General features: G+C 38.5%; 1 protein-coding gene across 25 annotated transcripts in view; it reads left to right on the top strand.

The window, feature by feature from the left end:
* The window catches only part of cacna1db (calcium channel, voltage-dependent, L type, alpha 1D subunit, b), a 98,849-nt gene that overhangs the window by 8,789 nt on the left and 66,836 nt on the right, over nucleotides 1-23,224 (top strand). For all 25 annotated transcript variants that reach the window (XM_042221076.1, XM_042221067.1, XM_042221080.1 and 22 more), the window contains exon 3: nucleotides 114-219. In XM_042221076.1, coding sequence (XP_042077010.1) covers nucleotides 114-219 — 106 coding nt within the window. The remainder of the gene's footprint in view (nucleotides 1-113; nucleotides 220-23,224) is intronic.

Below are 23,224 nucleotides of genomic sequence, written 5' to 3'. Positions count from 1 at the left end.
AAAAAATCAAAAAACTGTTAACAGGATAATGACAGTTATCCTAATCTATAGTATGATATATAAAATACTTTTAGTGGTCTTACTTACCGTGTTCCTTAACCGCCTCCTTTCAGGCCCTTTGATATCTTTATACTGCTGTCTATTTTTGCCAACTGTGTGGCCTTAGCCATCTACATCCCCTTTCCTGGAGACGACTCCAACTCTACCAACCAAGAACTGGTGAGTAGTAACAAGAATGTTATTCATGTAATCGTGTGTTAACCCTTTCAGTTTATGTATGCCTGTTTGTGGTCAGCTGGGTGTACTGTGGGACAGTGCAGGACTTCAAAGGCTTGGTTAGGTGTCATGTTACACATTTGGATGTTTTTGTTGTTGTTTGTAGTAGAGCAGGGCGATATGACCAAAAATATTTATCACGATATACATTTGAAAATTTGTGATAAGAATATAACTGAGGATATAACTGACACTAGACAAAATACTTTACAACTCCACAACTTTATTAGTGCAAAAAAACAAACAAACCCATCAATGTATTTTCTAAACAAGCAGCTTTTATGTGCATTAAAGTTACATAAAAATTTAACAGTGCAAATGCAAATTCCTTGCTGACAGTTTAACCAAAAGGCATTTCCAGTTGACATATCCTCAGCATAACCATGTATAATATCCACAAAACTTAAAAAGAGGTTATACACACACAATACGGTAATATTATGTTGAAGCACAGTACGTATCACTCCGCGAGGCTCCTGCCTACGATAGCCGTAATGCTCCGACAATCCATCAAGCGGTGCGGCTTCGTAGCTTAGCAAAGTCGTACTGAAACATTTGACAGATTTTCAAGCAACGTGTACCACATGAAATCATTTTGAGGTCAGTAAACACAACCAGAATTCATACATAAAGCACACGGGATTATGAGGGGCACTGTCGATTTTCAAGAAAATCAAAGGATTGATTTTAAGTGTGCCGTATTTTCCAAAAAAACACGGTAATAACGACGGCCCGCTAGCATGCTCTACCAAAAATAGTGCTTTGTTGTGTATCTGACGGACGAAAGCTAAACCAGTTCCACACCACTGAAGTTGCAGCATTTATACAAACCAATTCTGGTTCATCTGTTTCATTCAACGATCCGCTTTCACCCTTCTCATTCTCCGTCGCCGCCATGCTTTTTCCGGCGTGTGCATATGAAAACTAAGGCACTGCGCATGCGCGTTTTACCCATATTCTATCGCGATATTCCATTTTCTTATCGTTGCCCAACATTATACCGGTATTACCCTGAACAGTATGATATGGCCCAGCCCTAGTTCATAGTCTTACTTAAAGTCTAATGTGAAGCCATTTTAATAATGAATGTGAGGGGGCATACATGCACTTTGCAGCTTTTTATAACCTTTATTGTGGAAGATTGATGCTTTGAATTTAAATTGAAGCCATGCACATAGAAAAGTCTGAAATTAGGTATTTAGGTAGGTTTTTTGTTTATTTGGAGAACATGCAGTGCAAACATTCAGAGCGGGCTCCTGTACATCTCTGATGCAGGAGCTGCCTGAGTTGGGTTGAAATGAATTGTTTTTCTCTGCTTAAAACAAAAGGAACACATCATTTGGGGCCTCACATGCTAAAAAACAGCTTGACTAGTATTTGAGGGGTACAGTTCACTTCAGAATCAAATAAACATATGTTGTATGTGGCCATTGATGTTATTTAGATTGTTTTGTGTATACTGCTCAGTTTGGGAGATGTTGACTGTAGAGATGCTTGCAGCCTCTTGAATATAACAGAACTAAGTGGCACTTGCTTTGTGGTGCTCAAAGTGCCCAAAAATGAATTTGATTAGTTATTTTTCGAGAGTTTAATTTTTTTAATGCTAAACAGCAATAACAGGTGATACTCTTGTGGTTTCATTTTTCGTGTCTTTTTATACTTTGCTTTGCCATGTGTGCGTTTGCAGATGCTGAATGCACACCATGCACCATGCTGTTAGCTGATTCCACTTCCACTATTGTCATCGGCCACATAAAAACACACAATGGCTATACACTTTTGCATGAGATTGATGTGCTGGACGTGCGAGTTTCGTCAGAGGGCTTTCCCGGCAATATTTGAATAGATGTGTTGGGTTTCATTGTTTTGTTGGCACACAAACAAACACTGGTGCGTGCATTTATGAAAGCATAAATGAACTGCACACACATGCACACACCCACCCACTGGGTCATCCCTCTGCGTGTCACACAGCAGCTCCCAAGAGGAGCACTGAGGTGAAAAGACAGAGACGGAGTTTGACATAGAAACCAGTTTGTTTTGTTGACTCCATAATTACAGTGTTGTCTGGCAGCATCAAAGCACAAACAGAATAATAGTTATTACTTTACAATGCAAGCAAACAATTTTAGATCAGATCTTAGAAATATCATCGTTTTTACGTGTATAGCACCAGTTTAATGTTTTTTTATTAAGATCATTTTTGAGAAAATAGAAAATAGATTTTTTGCACATGTGATTAAATCTATCTGATGAGTTGATTTGTAGGTTTTGTGTACATTCACACAAACTGTATGTTAAGTGAATAAACTGTGTTTGTGTTTTACTGTTGTCTGTTTTACCCTTGAATGTCCAGCAGATTGTAATTCTCATCATAGACATGAGTCTAAAAAGTTTCACCGTCAACAACGACATTAACAGTGACTCTGTTGGATTTGTGTCTCATGTGAGCGTGTCAGCGAGCCAACATTAACAACAGCACGGCGCTGAAACGAAACCATCCAACTCGCATTTTATCCATTTTGTTATTTACACCTGTGCTTTTCCTGCCGTCACATGTCAGAGTGTCTTCGGTAATAAATGGCTTTTTGTTCAGAACAGACTGATGAAATGTGAATCTTGACCCTCTCGTTATGGTGTTCATAGTGTTAGCGCAGGCAAACGCTTGAAATGGATAAATAGTCTGGCTTCTTGTTACAGAGAACAATGATGATATTTGACCGCTTTCAGCAGAAATTATTTAAGTGAAGGTAAAATGCAGGGTGGACGGATGCTGGTGTATTGCACTGCATCTCTTAAAGCATCTGAAGTGAAGTGAAATTTTTTTCGGTCAACAACACAGATTATCATTTTACATAAAAGTACTCCATAATACAATAACCAAAAAAGGAATAGGATGAAACCTTGTGGCTTAAAATGATCATATCCTTTACCCCATAGGAATAATCAAATCCTTAACCAAGAAAATAAATAGCATTGATAAATCAGTTATATAACAGTTTGAAAAGAAATCAATGATAAATCAAGAAATTAAATCAACACAAAGTTATTCATCAAACCAAATTTCCGTAACCTTGAATGATACAAATTTTTAAATTCTTCCTGAAAAATGACAAAGAGAAACACATCTTCAGTTCATCATTAAGTCGATTCCATAATTTCACTCCCAAAACTGACACACAACATACTTAACATGAGCATCTGCAAAGTTCCGGCCCACCCTTATAAGTAGAATAAATATCTGTTGGTTTGTTGAGAGCTAACTGAACACACAGCAGTGTGTTCAGTTAGCTCTCTGATAATATAATATAATAATAATAATAGTATTCAATAACAATTTGCACATTGCTACCTGCTTTTATATTTCTGCATTATTCAGTGATAGAGAAAACCTTTTAGGAGGGTTTTCAAACTGTGTATCCTTCAAACTTTAAGTAAAATGAGCTTACTTTAACAGCTAACTGCTGACAAGTACTTATAAACACTTTTTAAAAAGACATTAAAGCTGCATGCAATGTTTAGAAGTTAAGTGGACTGATGAAAATGACAGAATGAAGTGACAGAAATCAGAAGCTTGTCCTTTCTTGTTTGTGCCCTTGTGAAAGTGCACGCGTTATTCCTATTGATCCCTAATTGTCTCTTGAAGAAGGACATTTAACCTTCTGTCCTCCAACTTTACCCAAAATCTTCATGTCAGTGTGAATCTGATTGAAACAGCAGATGACGGGCTTGTCACTGTGGCTATTCTCACTCTGTCTGACTTGTTCTGATGTGATAAACCTCAGGCATCTACATGTTCAAGGAAGTCTAAATATATTCAAGTTCAACCTCTCGTGTAAATGGCTCACAGAATTTTATACATTTATGTTTAGATGAAACAGGACTGGGCTGAGAAAAGACTGAAGGAAACTAACGGACAAAATGAGATACGTGCTGATTTAACTTGTGTGTTTGTGCAGTTTATGCCACACTTTATTGCCAAAGGAGCAAGAATACATTTTCTCTCATAACTTTAACCTGCAGTGTCCTCAGAGGACTTTGTCATGTGCTCCAAACATTTATTTATTTATTTTTCCGAGGCTGGCAAGGGACCTTCTTAGCATCATAGGGAATTGTGTGCATGCGTGGATGTGTTTGTGTGTGAGTGACTGAGAGACAGACACAGAAAAACGTAACATTTTCCATCAACAGATGGGGATTATTCACGCTGCCCAAGTCTCCGCTCGTCCTCACTGCACAATGTACAGTATGTGTGAGGAGGAGAGAAAAAAAAAGTATTATCTTTTTGCAACTGTGCTCTGTCAAAGAGAATTTCAGAGTCGCATCACATAACGATTTCTCCTCTTAAAAGGAAACACTTTAAAAACAAAAATACTAAAAAAAAAAAATCGGAATTTTTATGTATTTCTTGTTTTTCAATAATTTAAAATGTGGTTAAAATATTTTTATCTGGTTACCTCCAATTCATTGTGTTTTGATGCTTATTGGCTATTGGTTACTGATCTTCAGAAATGATCAATACAATTAGAGCCTGATCAATATTTAAGACCGACATCAACATGATCAGGAAAAAAATATTTTAACTTTTTTGGCTTTTTTTTTTACAGACTCATGAAACAGAAACAGATTTCCATCTCATTTGTTATGTGTAGTTATTTATATACACGTTTGCGCTCATCTCGCCTCTGCTCGGATCAGCGGGTTGTTTGTGGCATTCCAAACGTGTTGCCAACAGGAAAGTTGAAGGAAAGAATTCCCTCTGACAAACTTTACCTTAATTTATTGTTATTGTTAGAATGCTGATAACAATAAATCAACAACTAGCTAATACTGGCCGAGCAATAAATCAGTTGGGCACAAAATGATCATTCTCTTGGTTGTGTCATCTAAACCATTATTTTCCATAATTTGACAGAGAAAATAACTAAAAAATGGCAGATTTAAGAATCTGGAAGCTGTTATGTTAAAAAAAACGATAGACTTTGTATTTTTCTTTGCACCTTCTGTTGCTTAAAACTGGACAATGAAAGCACCGAGAGTGAAACAAAGCAGTGAACTGAACGTTATTGACTTTGTAATCCTGTGTGTAAAATGCAGTTGTTTTTGGTTCAGCGGGGGATTACAGCTGCTTTAATATGTTACTGTATTATTTTCTTTATTGGTCTTGTAGCTGATTGAGGTCGATTACACTTAGAGTGCTGGGATGTTCGCAGCACAGCAATACAATACATCATGTTTTATAAACTTAAGCATCGGAATGCTGATCGCTACTTACAAATGAAGCAGATTCTTTATTTAACTTGGGGCTCTATGCAATCTTGCAGATATTTTGTTGGAATTTGTAAAAGCTAAGAATTAATTGAGGTGGCGTCAAAGGTGTTAAAGCCTCAATACACTTCAAAAGCAGTCTGGGAACATATTAGCTGTTATCTGATAGCTTGTATTGACAGTTCCCAGTGACTATCTAAGCTCAGGGCCCCTGAAACAGTGACTGATTCACTCACTGTTTATGAGTACATACACATAAAACAGAAAAACAAAAAGAGCAAAATATTCATCAGATAATATCCTATGGTTCAGAAGTTGCATCTTTACCAGATATATTCACTCTGTTCCTCTCCGTACACGCTGATTATTGTCATGAACCAAAGCCTGTAAAAATATTCCCAGTCAATCAGTAAATCTGCTGCTTATCTTCAGATTCTGCATGTTTGTGCGTAGCTTTCTGTTCATTTTAGCAGTTCGTTTCAAGCTCGGTCGCATGTGCCTAAAGTCTTTGTAGTTTTATATAAGAACTGCTAGAAATGGGGAAAGCAAATGTGAAAACTGGCATCTTAAAGTGGTCTTGTTCAATTATATGATCCGAAAACCACTTTGTTTCAAGCGCCTTGTTCTTAGCAGAGTTAGAGGAGTTTTCACAAAGTGTGAAGGACAGGTCAATAAGGATAGTGTCTAAATGCACGGAAAAGACCACTGAAAAGATGTCATGAGGCTCTATAAGTGACAACACTCGAGCAGGTGTTTTGCACTTTTAGAGACTGTGTAGGTGTTTGATCAGCTCATTCACAGCAAAGGATGGGGAAGTGGAAAAGAAATAGATTGTTAAAAACAAAACTCTGGTAAATTTACCACAAAGAAAAGCAAAATGCTTTTAAATTGGCCCTCCATTGTTGTCTATATGCTCATCAAACATAACACGTACACTTGAGTAAATATCTACACTTAGGATCCAGCTGCAGATTCTAGTGTTAATGCTAATGCTTATCTCATTGACCTACAGCTTATTTTACCAATAAAGTTTTGACATGTTGACATATTCTATTTTGCGTGGGTTCTCTCCGGGTACTCCGGCTTCCTCCCACCGTCCGAAGACATGCAGCTTGTGGGGATAGGTTAATTGATTAATCCAAATTGTCACTAGGTGTGAATGTGAGTGTGAATGGTTGTCTGTCCCTGTGTGTTAGCCCTGCGACAGACTGGCGACCTGTCCAGGGTGTACTCCGCCTTTCACCCTATGACAGCTGGGATAGGCTCCAGCGCCCCCCGCGACCCTGAAAAGGATAAGCGGAAGCGAATGGATGGATGGATGGACATATTCTATTTTTAAATAGAATATTCTTAAATCACAGTGGTTTAAAGGTTTCAAAGCTTAATTCAACGCATGCATGCCTGTTACCAAATACTCCTAAAAATGTGAAATGCATTTTAAATTGCTCTTCTGGTGAATTTTTATCCCGTTCATATGAGAAACAGTTAAGTTTAGGGCTGATCTCATCGGTGCTCGGTTCAGAAATGTGACTGTTTGCTGTGTATTTGTGGGTCTGTATATTTGAGATTGCGGATGAGTATCTGGTACTGAGCGAAAGTGTGCGTGTGTGTGAGCAGGTTGAGGGATTAAGCTGGCCAGTGGATTATCCGTCACTAAATGAGCGGAGGTTGCAGCGAGGGGAGGTGGATGGGGTGAACGCATGGATGATGGATTGGAGGATTGGATGAGTGGAGAGATGTAGGGTGGGAGCTTATACGTGGGAGGGTCATCTAATAGAGAGGAAATTTGAAAAAAACAAAACAAAACCCAAACTCTGTCATGTGACTGAATCAAATTCTCTCCCCTCTGCTGTCAGATAATGTCTTTCTGTGTCAGACATGCTCTTCAGATCTCTATTTAAGCATCACTCGTCACATCTGAAATCACATAATATGCACTCACTATGTCTACTGTCGCCCAACATACCTTTGTGTAAATTTCACTAGTATGTGGCAGATGGATACATGTTACCATGGTAACCTGACCTCGCTTGAGATGAACAAAGTGATGAAAAAAAATATTACACCTGATGAAGTGAAACTTCATGTTCATTACAAAAAAATTGGATAATTGTCTATATAGTTAAGGACCTAACTGTAGATAGCAGTAGCCATCTCCACATGTGGATGCTTGAAATTGAGCATGAAGGTATACACTTAGCCTCAGACTTCTCAGTCTTCTCTGCTCATCTCTTCATCTCTTATTAGATGTGTCATCCTGTCTCCTTAACTACCTCAGCTTTTCCGCTTTGAAGCCTAGTTTTATGCTCAGATCTCTGTCTGTTCTTATTATTTTCTTTATTTAACACGCCTCACCTTTTCTGCATTCTGCTATTCTCTTCACTTCCCCTCAATGTGCAGAGTGGAGAATGCATACGTTGTTAAGCTGGGTAGTGATTCAGGAGACATGTGACAGCCCCTTTGACCACTAGCTGACAAACCTTCACTGCTGATCAGCTCAGGAGCTCATTAAGAATCCAATATGAATCAGCTGAATGAAAATAGTGAGTAAGTGTGTCTGTCTGTGAGATCTTTAACCCAAGAAAATGTTCATGACTTAGGTGACATCTCGCATGTTAACAGAAAATACTGCTTGTCTTTTTAAACTACTAATGTGCAACTTTTGGCCAAAACTTGCATTTTATCTTAACATAAGTTCAGGCTGTCTTCTTGTTCCACGCCTGCAGTTATCATATACAGCACATTCATTATCAGCCTGTTCCAGCTCTTTTATTAAAGCTTTGTGATATTCACCGTGGCCAGATATTTAAATCAAAGCTCATGGTTTGATTTTTTTTTAAATTTTTTATTTATGGCTATACCATTCACTATTGGACTGGCCTGCAGGACCACTGACTGTTAGGGTGTTTCATCCACCTTCTTTGACTCATGTTTTACATACTGAAAGAAGCATTCAGCACATCGGACAGCGACAGCCACTCAGTCCAGTTTCTTTTATGTTGGGCACAACCAATGTTCCCTCTAATTTTTCATGTGTCTGAGCGAACACGTAAACTCCCTGAGCGACCCCTTGGACCACTGTGAGCAACAGCAGACGTGTGCACTGTGGTCACGCCAACGTCGAATCCATCCAAGTTACGTGTTTTATTAAAATAATCAAAATAATCACAGCATTTATGTTAGACTACTTTTAACTGCTTTAGCCCACTTACAATGAAAATTAAAGAAAATCTTGTTCATGACCCGTGTAGGATGTTAACACTATTGGAAGTAAAATAACTTGAACTCCAATTTTGAAAACACAACTTTCTTTCTTTTTTTTCTTTTTTTAAAAAAAAAAATAAAGCTCTGACTTGTTCTATGAGTCTGTGGTCTGGGAGAGAGTCCTGTAACTCTCTGTGTGCAAAATACAGTATATAATAACCAATGTTGGGCAATTAATTATATAGTTACTTCTTCAAAAAAGTAACTGAGTTTGGCAAACAAAGTTTTTTGCAGCTGTTTACCTACAAATGCTGCAAAGGCGTTTTTTAAAAACAAACATTTCAAAATATTTACGGAACAATCAGCTGTTCTGCATCAAATCTGATGCCACACAAATTATTTGTGTCACTCCAAAAATAATTTCTGTCCACTATGAGACAAAGGAGAACAACAGCCTGATACCTGCAGGCCTGACAACAGGAGATGTATCACTCCTGTAACACCTGTAACATTCAGCAGTCACCTCATTGCTGTGACACACACAAGGAAACTTGTCAATTGTTCCGTCTGTCCTGCTCACATCTCCAATGGTTGTACAAGTTGTCAATAACGTGGCTTCACTCCACATCAGCCACGCCGCTTTGCTAGTTAAAACGCCGGTGTCGGTACATAAGGACGCTGTCATAGCCTGTCAACGACGTTGATTAGCTGCGCATATACGAATGTGAATCGCATCATTGGCTGGACTATGGGATAAGGTGGCATCGTTCTAATCCCATACGGGAGCAGCCAGTAGCTGTTTTGCAGTGTTAGTACTGACTAACACTGCAAAACAGAATTGTTAACGTATTTACTTTAATTTTTTTTGTGTGCGCAACGCAGATTTTTTTCTGCGCAGAGACCGTGCCAGTAGTGTGCAATTGCGCACACGCGCAGCCTAGAGGGAACATTAGGCACAACATATAAATCAAATTAAATCGCATCCAATCGTCATGGTGGACTAAATAAGATGAAGTATATCTGAAAGTGTCGGATCAAGAAGAGCAAATCTGATCAGTGTAGAGTCTGTGTCTGTGTTTGAACAGTTCATGTTATCACTTAAATATAATTAAAAAATGAATTATATGATATCATATATTAGCTTACACCAAACCCTCCACCCCTGGGGCTGTGAAGCTTGGGCTAGGACCTGTTAATGTAGTAAAGTGTGGAATAGCAGAGCGGAATAGACATTTCTGGTTTGGTTCACCTGTGTGTTGTAAAGCACACAAGCTAAAAAAAACTTTTTAACTACTACCTTTAATTATGCTCTAATACCTATTAAAATAAGGCTCTATTCAAATAAAGTCCACTTTCATTATTTTGGGTCAAATGGTTTCTCCAGTGTTCTAGATTATCACAATGAATAATATATTTTTGCTTATATAGGAAGAGGATGACTCATTGCTTAGCTCCATTCGTGTCCTTGCTTTGTAAACCTGGCATGAAGGGAAGAGAGCAGGCGTGATACTGAGAGAGAAATTGTATTATCAGTGCTGCAGTCAGTGGGAGACATATAGGCATTTAATATTGATGTGACAATTTGTACATAATGAACAATCATGGAAGAAAAAAAAGCAAACAATTTTTTGATAACAAAACAAAAATTTGTTTAACATTTGTTAATTTCTTTGATGTGTTTTCTGAGTAGTTTTCAGTGTATCAGCCCACTTAACCTGATTGGCTGTGTGTGCAGTCTGTCCTCATTATTGGAGTCAATTTTTACTGCATGTGGGTGAGCCTTCACATGAACAGCATGAGTCAGAGATCAAAGGGTAAATAATGTTTTGGCTAATGCTGGATATTAAAATTAAAACCATGGTAATGAGCCACATAATTTTCTGATTAAAACCATAGGCAGACACTGCAGGAGGGTTGTTTCACTGTTAGTCATAACATGAAGTCAAAGCACATACCATGGGAAATCCATGCTTCGCCTAAACTTCATTCATCTTGATTGAAATATAAAAATTGTTCTCACAAAACCTGCCTGAAAAAAAAAAAAACATCCATAAGGTTATTTTCAAGTGGGGATGGGGTGGGGGTGCATTTGTAGCCTAGCCCAGCTGACATCGCACAGTAGGTGAGGTACACCCAGGGTTGGTCACCAGTCGATCAGATTCCTAAAGCAGAGACAGGCAACTTTTGAAGCTCACACGGACGCCTACAGACTGTTTAGAATCATTATAATTAACCTAACAAGCCTGTCTTTGGAGACATGCTTGGAGAGGAAGCCAGAGCACCTGGCGATAACTCACAAAGGGTTGCGGTTGAGGGAAGTTCATGAACCACTGGACCACTCTGCTACCCTGTATGTGTGTGCATATTTATGTGTATTTACATTCATCCACTCATTGTAAAAAAAAAAAAAAATGTTTTAAAAATTTAGGATTCTCTTACAGTAATAAATTGTTTTTTGTGCGCGACCACAAATGAATACGACAAATGTTAATTCTTTTAAGGAAAAACGGTAAGAGCTAGGAATTTAACGTTTTTATTGTATAACAAAGTTCTGATTATTTAGCAAGTGAAGAAAAACCTATGGGAATTTAAATGTTTAAGGTTAAATTGTTAATTTAGATGTTCTGTGATGGTTTTTTTTTTTTTTTTTTATCTACAGCAGACTCCAAAAGTGTTTAAAGGGGACTTGTTATGCTCATTTTAACCGTATGTGAAGGTGGTACATCCCCCTCAGTTCACTGATGCTGTTTTAGCTCGTTTCACTTTAAGGACACTGTCTGTTCAAGCCAGCTTTCTTCTAATTGGCTGCCGATCACATATTTAATTTGAAACTAACTGTATTAAACTGTAAAGGTAAGATTTCATAATGCAATTTAACGGTGACATTTTAAAGAAAGTGTATGTTTGTGACAGCACGTGAACATTTTCCCTGGAAGTTGAGAAACTGACCCTGCTGTTCTTATATTGTGTTATTGTGCATCCATCTATACTGTACAGGAGCCCTGTTTGTTTGTATATGTACAACTGGACAGTCAGCATACAATTGTGTATATGCATTTGTTGCGATCTTATGGGTTTTTTTAAAAATGTGTTTTTCCACATCTGACTTAAGTCTTAAAAATGGTTACATAAGTTTCTCTCAGGCACGGATTAAAGGTTTAGGGAAGAGGCGAAATGAGGGTCACACAAAGCAGCGCACTGCTCTTTCAAGCATGTGAGCGTCTGTGTTTTTCTGTACATGTGTAAAAAGAAGGGACAACCGTATAGAGCTGCTATACATTTTGTTCTATACATGTAGAGAAACGTGGTCATTAAGAGTCTAAGATCACACAGTTATTAAAACTTTTCCTGTCAGGCTGATTTCATCCATATTTTCTATCGATTACTGAGGAGTGCAATCATTCGAAACAAGAGGAAGGAGACAAAGATGCATTAGGATCAGTATTTGGGATCAGACTAGCATAACATGAGACCTAGCATAAACAGTCAGATCTCCTCTTCTACTTTCTTGTGTCCATTTGCATGCAGGTGCAGCGTCTCCTTTTTATGTGTATGCATGTATATAGTGTATGCGTGTAGGTGGGTGTAAGGAACGATGTAGGTGTTCCCATGTGAGTATGAGCTGTATGTGAGGTGAAGCCCTCTCATTAACAGCCAGGCACAGAAAGCATGGATGCTGTTTGTATGTGTTTGAGCAGAGAAAGATTGGCAGTGATAGCTACAGATAGGAAGACTGTTCTAGAAAAAGGTGAAGACAGACATATCACACCCATCACATAACCACATGGGTCTCTATTCTTCTTCTATATGAGAATCAGCACCGCACACCTCAGTTAGTATTTTGCTGTTTTACTAATCGCAGCTGATCCATTTTTCAGATTTGTAACTTTCTGGCAATGGTTAATGCGATAGTAATAAGGATAGCTAGCATAAGTGAGAACAAAAATTCATTCGGCACTGAGACAGTGTGTCTCTGTAGTTCACTTCAGCCTCACAAGGCTGTTTTCTTTTATACCACTGAAAGGTCCATATCTCTTCAACATAAACCCATAAAATGAAAAGGATGGAAGAACATCTCTGCACAGAGATCAGATGATAACGTGTTCACAGTGTGCACACACTGGCTTTTGACAGAAGCGGGAAAATGAGGTCGAATTTAGTTTATGTGGCTAAAGCCGTGAAATACACAACAATAGGAATGTCCTGTGTATGCAGGAATGGACGGACAGACAGAGATCCTCATCCTGTGTTTTTATTATCTCCTTATTTGATTATGTTTCAAAGGGACTTTTTGAGCATTTGATGTATGCCAGTTAAACATTTTAATCAGACTGAGCTGGGCCAGCTGCAGTGAGGGAACGATGGCTGAAGGGAGAAGACCAAAGTCAATGTTGTTAAAGCTTCATTTATCCTGTTGGTTTACACTCTGTTAAAGCTTGCTCACTGCACATTTGTCAGGACTACGTATAAGTGTGTCCATGCTTGTGTGTGAGTGTCTTATGAAATGTCAACAGCAGTTTTATGCTTCAGGGTGTATGTGTGTGTGTGTGTGTGTGTGTGTGTGTGTGTGTGTGTGTGTGTGTGTGTGTGTGTGTGTGTGTGTGTGTGTGAGCGAGAGAGAGAGAGTACATTCATCCTGGGCTTGCAGATAATACAGATAGAAAGTGTTGACACACCATGAACGGGAAAGAAAGTTCATGCGCAAATCTTGTGTGAACATATTTGGTATTTGTGTGTGTGTGTGATACGCGATGGAACTGCAATGTGTTCAAAGTTCATCATCTGTTCTTCTGTGTGCGTATGTGTGTGTGTGTGTTAATTCTGAAAGTATTATCTTATCAATTTTAACAAACAGACTCACAAAACAACTAAACACTATTTTAAAACGTAGTCTTGTTCGTAGTCTTGTTCTTCTTAGAGTCTCCAAAATGTTCAAATACGGTGATGTTGTTAATTTTTAATTGAATTATGATACTTCAAGTTCACTAAGTTGGGTCTAAATAAGCAAATAGAATTTTTCTCTTTAATGCTACACAACCGTGGGTCAGTCAGTGAGCAGGATAACATGTAATCACTGCCATGGAGTACTTTCATAATGTATTTAATTTACTGAATTGGGCAAAAATCTTTCTCTGTTGTTATTTTATTCATTAACATTAAGTGCCGGTGTGTTAAGAAATTTCATATGTAGTCAACAGCAAAAGCACAGGTGTAGGTGGTGTCTCAGTTTCCTTTAATTGTCCAGACAGCTGTTCTAGTAAGCCTCAGAATTCAATTCAGTACTCCTGAGTGGAATACCGTGGTGATGTCAACATTTGTAATGCTGGCTGTAAAAAAAAAAAAAAAAAAAATACAAGTCATTGATTAGTTATTAATAAAACATTAGTATAAGCTGTTAGTTTCAGGCTAGCTTGTCTCTTTGTGGGGAGCAGCTAGACATTTTGGAACATATTGGGAAAGTGAGGATCTTTTAGCCAGTCCTTGCTTTCTGACATTTCCTTGGGTTTTTGACATCTTTTTAAGGTTAGGGTTAGAATTAGTTTTAGGCTAGAAAAATGACTGGTGCTGAGCCTTAGTAATGATGGGTAGTGGTAAGTCAGTGAACATGCTCACAAAGATATCCATAGATAAAGAAATATTTCTCTTTGTCCCTCTCGCTGTGTGTGTGTGTGTGTGTGTGTGTGTGTGTGTGTGTGTGTGTGTGTGTGTGTGTGTGTGTGTCGTCGCTGTTAAGGTAGCCTCAGGACATCCGTGATCATACAGCTTTATTAGAGTGCGGTCCCATCATTGTGAGTCATTTCCTTCCTTCTCTGAGCTGTCACTCCTCTTCATCATTATCATGTGTTAAATATAGACTTTTCTCTATAACCACAGCAAACATGCTCATGCAGTTTAAACGCGAAAGAATATAAACTCTCATTGAGGTTAGTGAGCGAATGTGCTGCACAACATGTTTTCCCGTAAAACCAGCTTGGAGCAGGGAATGCCATATTTTTATATACTGGCACTCACTTAATGCTTGAAATGTTTACATTTAGTACATTATGAATTTTTATCAACAATGTACTGAACATGTTGACACACACACACACACACACACACACACACACACACACACACACACGCAATTAGACTTGTGAACACACATCTGAGTGTTATGCAAGTGGAGCCAGGGGGCTTTACAGGTTTTTAGGCCGTGGGGTGACAGTCGCCCAGATGTCAGGAGGCCTGTTTTACTGACTTAGCACCCAAAGGCCCAGGGACCACAGACACTGCAGGGAATGTAGGACACAAACACATAAACGGATAAACACACACATACGCTTTCTAAAACCTCACTTGGGCACAACGGAGCAGAGCACACTTAGCGACTGCAGTGTTAAGCCTTGCACAGCAGACACAACACAGCGTTCTGCTGGACTTGACCCAAATCGCAGTCTTCTGAGTACAAGCTCTTTATATTGCGTTTCTGGTATTGCCACATTCTGCATGAACTCTGCTTGAAATGACCAGATGCTGTGTTTTATTTAGCGGTGAACAAAAAGCTAATGGCAGCAAATGTTAAAGGAAGAACAAACTGTAATATGGATGAGCCTTTGTATAAGCTGCGATTGTCTTGACCTACTCGGGCTCAAAGGTGATTCATTTTCCATCAGTGAAGCTGCTGTCCTGCAGGTGTTGTGCGTTTTACATGAAAATGTATATTATTCTAACAAAAACTGTTCGAGTGAATAATGAAAGTGGCAGTGGATTGAATGACCAGGAAATGTGATGAGGAGATTATCTGTTACTAAGCAGGTTTATAGCTGGCGGGATAAATGAGAACTTAAATCTCTTGCATACACCAGTTTTCTCCTTTAGCTGGATGCTTTGCTGCACATATGATGAAGAGCTACTGTGGACCTGCTGCGTGTTTGTTACTGTTATGCAACTTTTACTATTCAGTCAACTGCACTTGCTTCTTGACACTGCCATGAGAGTCTGTACATTGCCTGTAATGAGTAAACAACACAAGTTTTCTCTTTGTTTTTAAGTTAAAAAGAAGTTTTTATTCTTTTTATCTTTTTGATCTTAAAAACATAGTATTCTACCTGTAAACAGGCTTTAACCTCCTAAGACCCGAACTCTTCCACGGCATGCATTTTTAATTTCTCTTTGATATTTGGGCTGATTGGGACCCGATGAATGTAAAAACAAAGAATTACCAGATTTTTTTTTTTTTTTTTTTTTTACCTAACTTTTGTTTCTAAGAAAAATAAGAGCCACATATGAAGATATTCGTTTAAAATTTCGATAGAACAGTAGCAGTATAATGTCCTTGTAAGTGGATATCAGGCCCTTGTAGAGCAACATTGAGTATTTTGGTCTAAATAACCCAAAATGTGATGTCCACATATGTGGACGGCAGGTCCTAGGAGGTTAAATGATGAGATACTCGAAGAGTCGGAATGCATACATGTGTGGTTCTGTGTGTTATCCCAGTGTTCCATGTTTCCATGCATGTGCGCTACCTACAGTTTGTTTTAACTAACTGGATGTTTATATTCATTGTGTTTGTCATTCGCATTTTACATACAGCATGGCCTGCTGCCGTGACAACTGTGGCCATGGAGACTTGTGCAGTATCTGAGTTGATGGCTCTCAACAGGAGAGAGAGGCAGACTGAGAGGAGGAAGAGAAGAATAAGAAATTGAGAACAAGGAGGACAGGAGAGTGTTCAAGAGAGGGGAGAAGTGTGTAAGGTGGAAAAGGAGGTGATAATGAGAGCAGGAAAAAAAGGTTAGGACAGAAGGAGCCAAGAGTGGAGAGGTTAAGATTGTTAACCTTAAGCTCTTTTTAAAATCTTTTAACATCTGGATTATGAACATCTCTTATCTGAAAATAGTTTAATTTAATTTCTGTGTATCCCAAATTGATTTTACTTTGTCCAAAGATGGTACATGCAGTCAGGTCCATGAGATAAAGTTTTCCTAAATGTATCTTTTTACATCCTTACATTGAATTTGCCATTTTAATGCAGATTTTTAGCTTGAATTCAAGTATTTTAATAAAGCATTACAATAATGTTTGAGGAATTAAATCAATTTTTTGTTTAGTGCCATCATTTTTACAGGCTTTAAAGTAATTGTGCAAGTTACCATAATTATATACATAATTATTATATTTATATTTTACATACTTGGGTGCCAATCCTTTGCAATGACTGACTGATGTCCTGAAACCAGTGACATTAACTAAAAGTAGGTACTTTCTAACATGCACATCCAGGACATGATTTTTGACAGACTACTCTGACACAGTAATGCAAAGTATCTGATCTTATTTCACATGACTTCTTGGCTGTTTATCTTTTATTTAGTTGTTTTGGCACACTCATATAACAGATACAACTAGATCTATTTTAATAATCAGTTACATCTACAGGTCGTGGACAAATGTATAACGTTTGACTTAATTTGGAGATAAATTAGTCTTGATGATACAGATTCCCATAATGAAACACACCATACTACTGCATGAAGTGTGGCCTTCAGAAGGAGACAGTGTCTCTAAGTCACGACTTATCAGTATAATAATTAGGGAGAATTAAAGAGCTCTCTGTATCATCTACATCTGACATGATATCACAGGACAGACCTCTATTTCTGTAAATGAGAGATCTGTGAGGGATGAGGGCCGCAAACAGGCAGACAGGAAGCTTACAGTAAAAATCGAATCTTTGCCAGCTCTAACCTGCAGCACATAAACAGTAGAGGTGAAAATATGTAATGGTCTGCAATGCAACCACTTCAGTTTATCTCATGAATATAACATGTAGATAAAAAGATGGACCTAATCATTAAAACGAGTGGTGTGTGCATGCATGTGTGACTACCTACCTTTCTTGTTTAATTCAGCATTTTCATGAAAGCTTCAAATATATATGCTTTTAAACGAGAGAAATATACATGATAAAAGGTTCTATCACAGCCCGATATAATCTTTGTGAAAAACTTTCCTCTTCTCCTAAGAATAAAAAGATGGGAATATCGGTGGCTCTTCTGTTGATGTCCTGCTCATTGCTTTGAGCAGGACATCCTGAGCCTTTCTGGCTGTCATTAATCTGATTAAGACCAAAGGGAAACGGGCTAATAGGAGCTGATTGGCCTGCTTCTGGCTGTCTGGTTGATTCACCTACATGTCCGTGACCTCACAAACAACCATGCAGTGGCCTGCTGACAGAATCACACTAAAGCACTCTCACTCTTACACTCTCACAAGAGCATACACAGACGTCCACAAAAATATTCCCATGCATAAACACTCTCATAAAGTTAGTTAGCAGAGGTGGTAGTGTAGCTGCCAAAGAATGTTTTTGAGGACAAAGAGGCCCTGCAGAGGCACCGTGCTTCTCAGAACCACAGTCTTTGAAGCCGTTCTGGACAATATCAGACTTCAGCATAGCTATCCACTATTCTAGTGCAACATTAAACCCATGCCTGCTGAGTCCATGCCTCGATGGATCAGAGCCGCTTTTTTCTGCATGAGGGGGAGCTATACATTATTAAGCAGTTGGTTTTAATGTTGTCACTGATTGGTATGGGACTGGCTACAGCTCCTTGGTTCCCCCTGTGTAGATATTACCATGACACATCATCAGCTGCTGATGTAATTTGACATCAGTAAAAAAAATCTCTTGTTCCAGAGGGCTTTTCCAGTACAGGGCGAAAGTAGAAAGACAAACAGAAAATGATTTTTTTAGAGGTGAAGGACATACAGAGACCAGGCTTTGGCTTTAGAGTCCAAAGAGGAGCCAATGTGACACCTCGTGTTTGTGTTGCTTGGTTCTTCACCTTTTTAGGCGATAGAGAACTGATTCATGCATCGGGATCTATTTAATTTAGATTCTGTTCATGCTTAAAAACACAACAATCAGCAGACAAATCATGTGATCCACTGTGACATCATCGCAGTGGATTGCAGTTCATTCACAGAACATCATGGGATACTACAATAACTCCTAGGTGCTGAATTGCCATGGTTTAAACACACACAAACCACATACACAATGCAGCCTGAGCCACATTGCATTGAACCTAATGACAGCTCGTATTACCATCACTGAGGGAAGTGACATCGACTGAACCTGCGTCAGCTCTGTGTGTGTGTGTGTGCTCTGATGCTCCCAGCTGATTTGTTAGGCAGGCCAGGCATGGTGATGTTCCTTGTTTGTGATCGATTATAAGCATACAGTCACACACGCATACACTCAGGCATATATACTGTGCATAAATTGAGTTATCAAAAACACATAAAAAGACGGTCCATTGGAAAAAAATAATCAAAAGCATTTTAATCTGTCATTTTCAATCAAACACAGTAAAAAAATGATCCAAATAAACTAACCGGAATGATATTTAAAACCAGCAGCAACATAAAAAAGCTAGTTTGTGCTTTTATGTTAGTATCTTTAGTCTTTTCATGTTGAGATCGGGACGCCTGGACACTTTTGTCACTGAAGTCTTTGTAGCTCTGTGTATCTGGTGCCAATGGTATTGCATTACTCATGATGGGAAGACTGAAATCCTTAATGTATGGAGCTAGAAGAAGGGGGAATACACCCAGCAGGATAAAGCAAATCTGTTGTGTTCAACAACCGAGGGTGTGAAGAACCAGACAGAAAAAGAAATGTAGGTTTGTCAGTATAGCAGCCATCTGCAGACTGTCACTGCTCAATTTTACAGCTTTTCTATAGTTAACACCTCCACTGCTGTCACCTCCAATCATTTATTTCCACACTTTCTCTCATGTCCACTCAGATTATTTACAGCCTTATGTAACTGGGTCTGGAATTGTGTCACTTCCAATTCAAATGAAATTCGTTTCAGTATTGGGATCATTCCTGAATTCAGTCATGGATTATTTCTCAGTATAGTACACACATCTGTGCATGTTTTTTTTCCCCCATGGGTTCTTTTAATAGCGTCATATGAAAACACTGCACCGAACCGATGTAAATTTATTTATAGGTAATCTTAAATCTAAAGAACAGTGTCATAATTCCTTTGAGAAAGGAAGTGTTCGCCCACAGAGGCCGTTCAGTGAGGAGTTGCTTTTGTCCTGCATTGTTTTGGTACACACATTTCTGCCTCGCCTGCTATCTTTCGGTGTGCTAAACAACAGCAGACTCTTGTCACAGCAGCTCCTTAACTTACACAAAGGCTGATAAGAGGGAAGCATGGAGGAGAAGCGAAGATGGCAGAGAGCTTTTCTCTTTCCTCAGGATAACAGCACAGATAAACGTGAAAACAGTCTGCACTAACAATGATCCAGTATGATTTGAACCCCTTAATCCACATAATCAAACGCTCATTTTCACAGTTTAGTGAGAGTGTTTTTGGCCGTTGTTACTCTCTGCATTTGCATTATTATTATTGTTTTTGATAGACTGACACATTTTCAAGCATTAACACACAGTTGATCAGTGCTTTGGTTTGCATAATATATTCTTTAACTACTACTGCAGATCTGTAGGTGAGATCAGGACAACTAATCCTAATCAAGACTGCCAAACCACTTTCAAATAATGAATTAGGTGGTCATGTGTACTGGGAGAGTGCAAAAAAAATTACTTGCTAGCATAACTGCAAAGATTCACACAACATAATGTGGCACTTGCAGAGTACAGCCAAATCACCACTGCTGCTCCCACTTTCTCATATTGGAGAACACAATAATTGATTCTTATCATTTTACCACAGTCTATTGACAGAGTGTACGTATACAGCAAGCATGCAGGAATAACTGCACTGTATGTAACTCATTCTGATTCACTACCTGTGTGAAGCATGTTATGCTTATTTTAAGTTACCAGTGTGTATTTAAAGGTTTCTGTTTCACGCTTAACTCTTTTATTTTATCCAACAAGGTAATGTGAAAGTTATAAGATATCATTTACAGAAACACTAATTTCACACTAATCCAATTCTGTTAGTAGTTTTAAAAAAATGTTTTTATCTGCATATGTGATTTTCCTTTTTCCTCACATATGCATTGCCCTTCATTGTCCACTGCTCTTTTCTCTCTGGCTCGCTGTGATGTCGTTGCATTTATACTCATCAACTTTTCTGTTGCAGTTTCCCAAGACAACAGCAAAAACACGAGCCATGCTTATGCAGAGCAGACTGACCGCCTGCATGAAGAACTGTGCTCTGTGCATGTTAAAATGAAACTCAATTATATCAAATTAATATAATTATTCTGTGAGGGAAAAGTCACAGAGCGTTACATTGAGTCATCATGGTTACACACGTTCACATCACGTACGCACACACTGGCCAATGTAAACACAGAAATACACGCACTGCGCTCTGCCTCTTTTAGACTCCATATTATTATATGAGTGTATCCTTACAGTGAATAGTGAATGATCACTTGATTATATGATTTAAGGGCTAACCTGATCAGATACATGCCTGGCAGTTAGCTAAAGATGAGCACTGCACAAAGATGCTTTGTATATGCTCTTGTAAAAAAATAATAATTATATTTTAAACTATTTCAGTCCTGTTCGGTTGACATACATGCTTACATGGGGGTTGTACTGTCTCAGCGTATGTGAACACCTGCTTTTGTCCCACATTAACTTCAGAGGCTGAATGTGAGGCAGACGTCCACGTGCCCTCTCAATTTTTCTGAATGTGCAAACAAGGGTACCACCTACACATGTCCTCCAAGTGGAGTAGAAAATACTATAATAAGAACAACTACTTGTCCGCAGATATCTACCATGTGATACAAAATATTATTCCACATTTGTGCACACTGCTCTTTGCAAAAATCTGTCTTCTCTCTCCCATAGTCTGTGCTTCATCCGTCCTCCCTTTACTCTCCTTTTCGTCTTCTCTTTCCCCCTCCCCCACACGTTAAAAAAAATATTTTTTTACTCTCAATAAACTCGAAGCAAGAGTTTTGTGTTAAATGCAGCTGAAGTATAGAAACGTTGTTTGTTGCAAATACCTATAATATCTTTGCAAATCTGCTTGACATAAACTGAATGGATGCAAAATACATTCATTTGACCAGATTCCATTAAATTTAACATGTGACACTGTACTTTTGTAGCACAATTACATGGAAAATTTACATGTAATTAAATGCGTTAAAGTGGGTAGAATTTAGTGTAGAACACTGCAGAAGGCTGACCCTGTTGGAGTGAGGTTTCTTCCTGTTACAAGGGATTTTTTTTCTTCCCACTGTCACCTTGTAATTGCTAGATCATCTGATTGATTTGGTTTTCAGGGGCATTCATTTATGTGTGTGGCAATTTAGATTTATTAAAGAAAACACAAATGTACCAGAGTTTGCTCTTAAAACTGGCAGTGCAGCAATTTGCGCATTTGTCCAGTCTAGTGAAGGACTGGTGTGCAGAAAAGAGCTGCCAATCACCTGTCGCACAGCCCAGTTAAAATACTAAAGAAATGTAGCTGCTGCATTGCAATCATTAAGCTCACATGGAGCATAACCTTTTAAATCTTTTCATATCAACAGCACAGCTCTACCTGAGTGCTCATAACCCAAACTGTGCTTGATTGAAAACATGGTCTGGAGTCTCTGTAAGTCCAAAAACATCAACTAGGACATTTTGTTCATCCGCTGCACACAGACTGTCAGCTCTTTTGGCTTTAGCTCAAGCAAGCAAAATTTCTTGTCTAGCTCCCAAAACAGGGGATTTTGGAGCTTACAGGACTCGCTGCTCTTCCTTAAATCAATTAAGCTGCTTCTCTGGGAGTGGATGGACCTCAGTTTGTGCTGCTCTCTACGGGAAGCAAACGCATCTTATGCCATAGTGTACAAAGTCATTTTGCACAAGGAGATTAATGCTCGCTGCCATCCTGTTTTACTAAACTGACCCTAAATGCTTACAGTGAACACAAAAGGCCTTTTGCTCTTCCAAAGAAAAGTCCTTTTTCTGTTGTCTTCAGCTCCACTGGCAGATTGATTGCTCCTCCACACAATAGGAAGCGAGTATATGTAATTAAAAAGCGTAATAACAATTAAACAGTAATAGTAACACATAATGTGCATTATTTGGATCCTACGTTTTATTATCCTCAAATTTTCTTTAATGTCTTTCGTATTTTGATGGCGTAAAAGTATTATTTTCAAGCTGAAGGACTGAAAACTGAATGTAGGGCATCTCCTGTTCATCTAAACCAGTAGGGTGTACCAGAGGCAGTCGTCTTGAGTATCCCTCACTTAAGCACTCCAAGTTTCATTCTCTGCCCACACATGCAACAAGCCTGATTTCCTTTTTTTTTTTTTTTTTTTTTTTTTTGATTGTGATTTTTAAAAATAAAATCTTGAAAACCGGGTGAGGGTGAAAGGTGAAGTGCATGATGGAGGAACATTATATTTTCGTTTTTCTTCACCTTATACTTCATTCTGCTTAATGAAAGTGACCTTATTTCTTTTTTTTTTTTTTTTTTTGGGCCTG

The sequence above is a fragment of the Haplochromis burtoni genome, unplaced genomic scaffold (assembly GCF_018398535.1).
Source record: "Haplochromis burtoni strain Fernald_Lab_line unplaced genomic scaffold, NCSU_Asbu1 Contig_60, whole genome shotgun sequence".
NCBI classification, from domain to species: domain Eukaryota; kingdom Metazoa; phylum Chordata; class Actinopteri; order Cichliformes; family Cichlidae; genus Haplochromis; species Haplochromis burtoni.
Note: the sequence above shows the minus strand (reverse complement) of the source record. Positions and strands in the feature narration are given on the sequence as shown.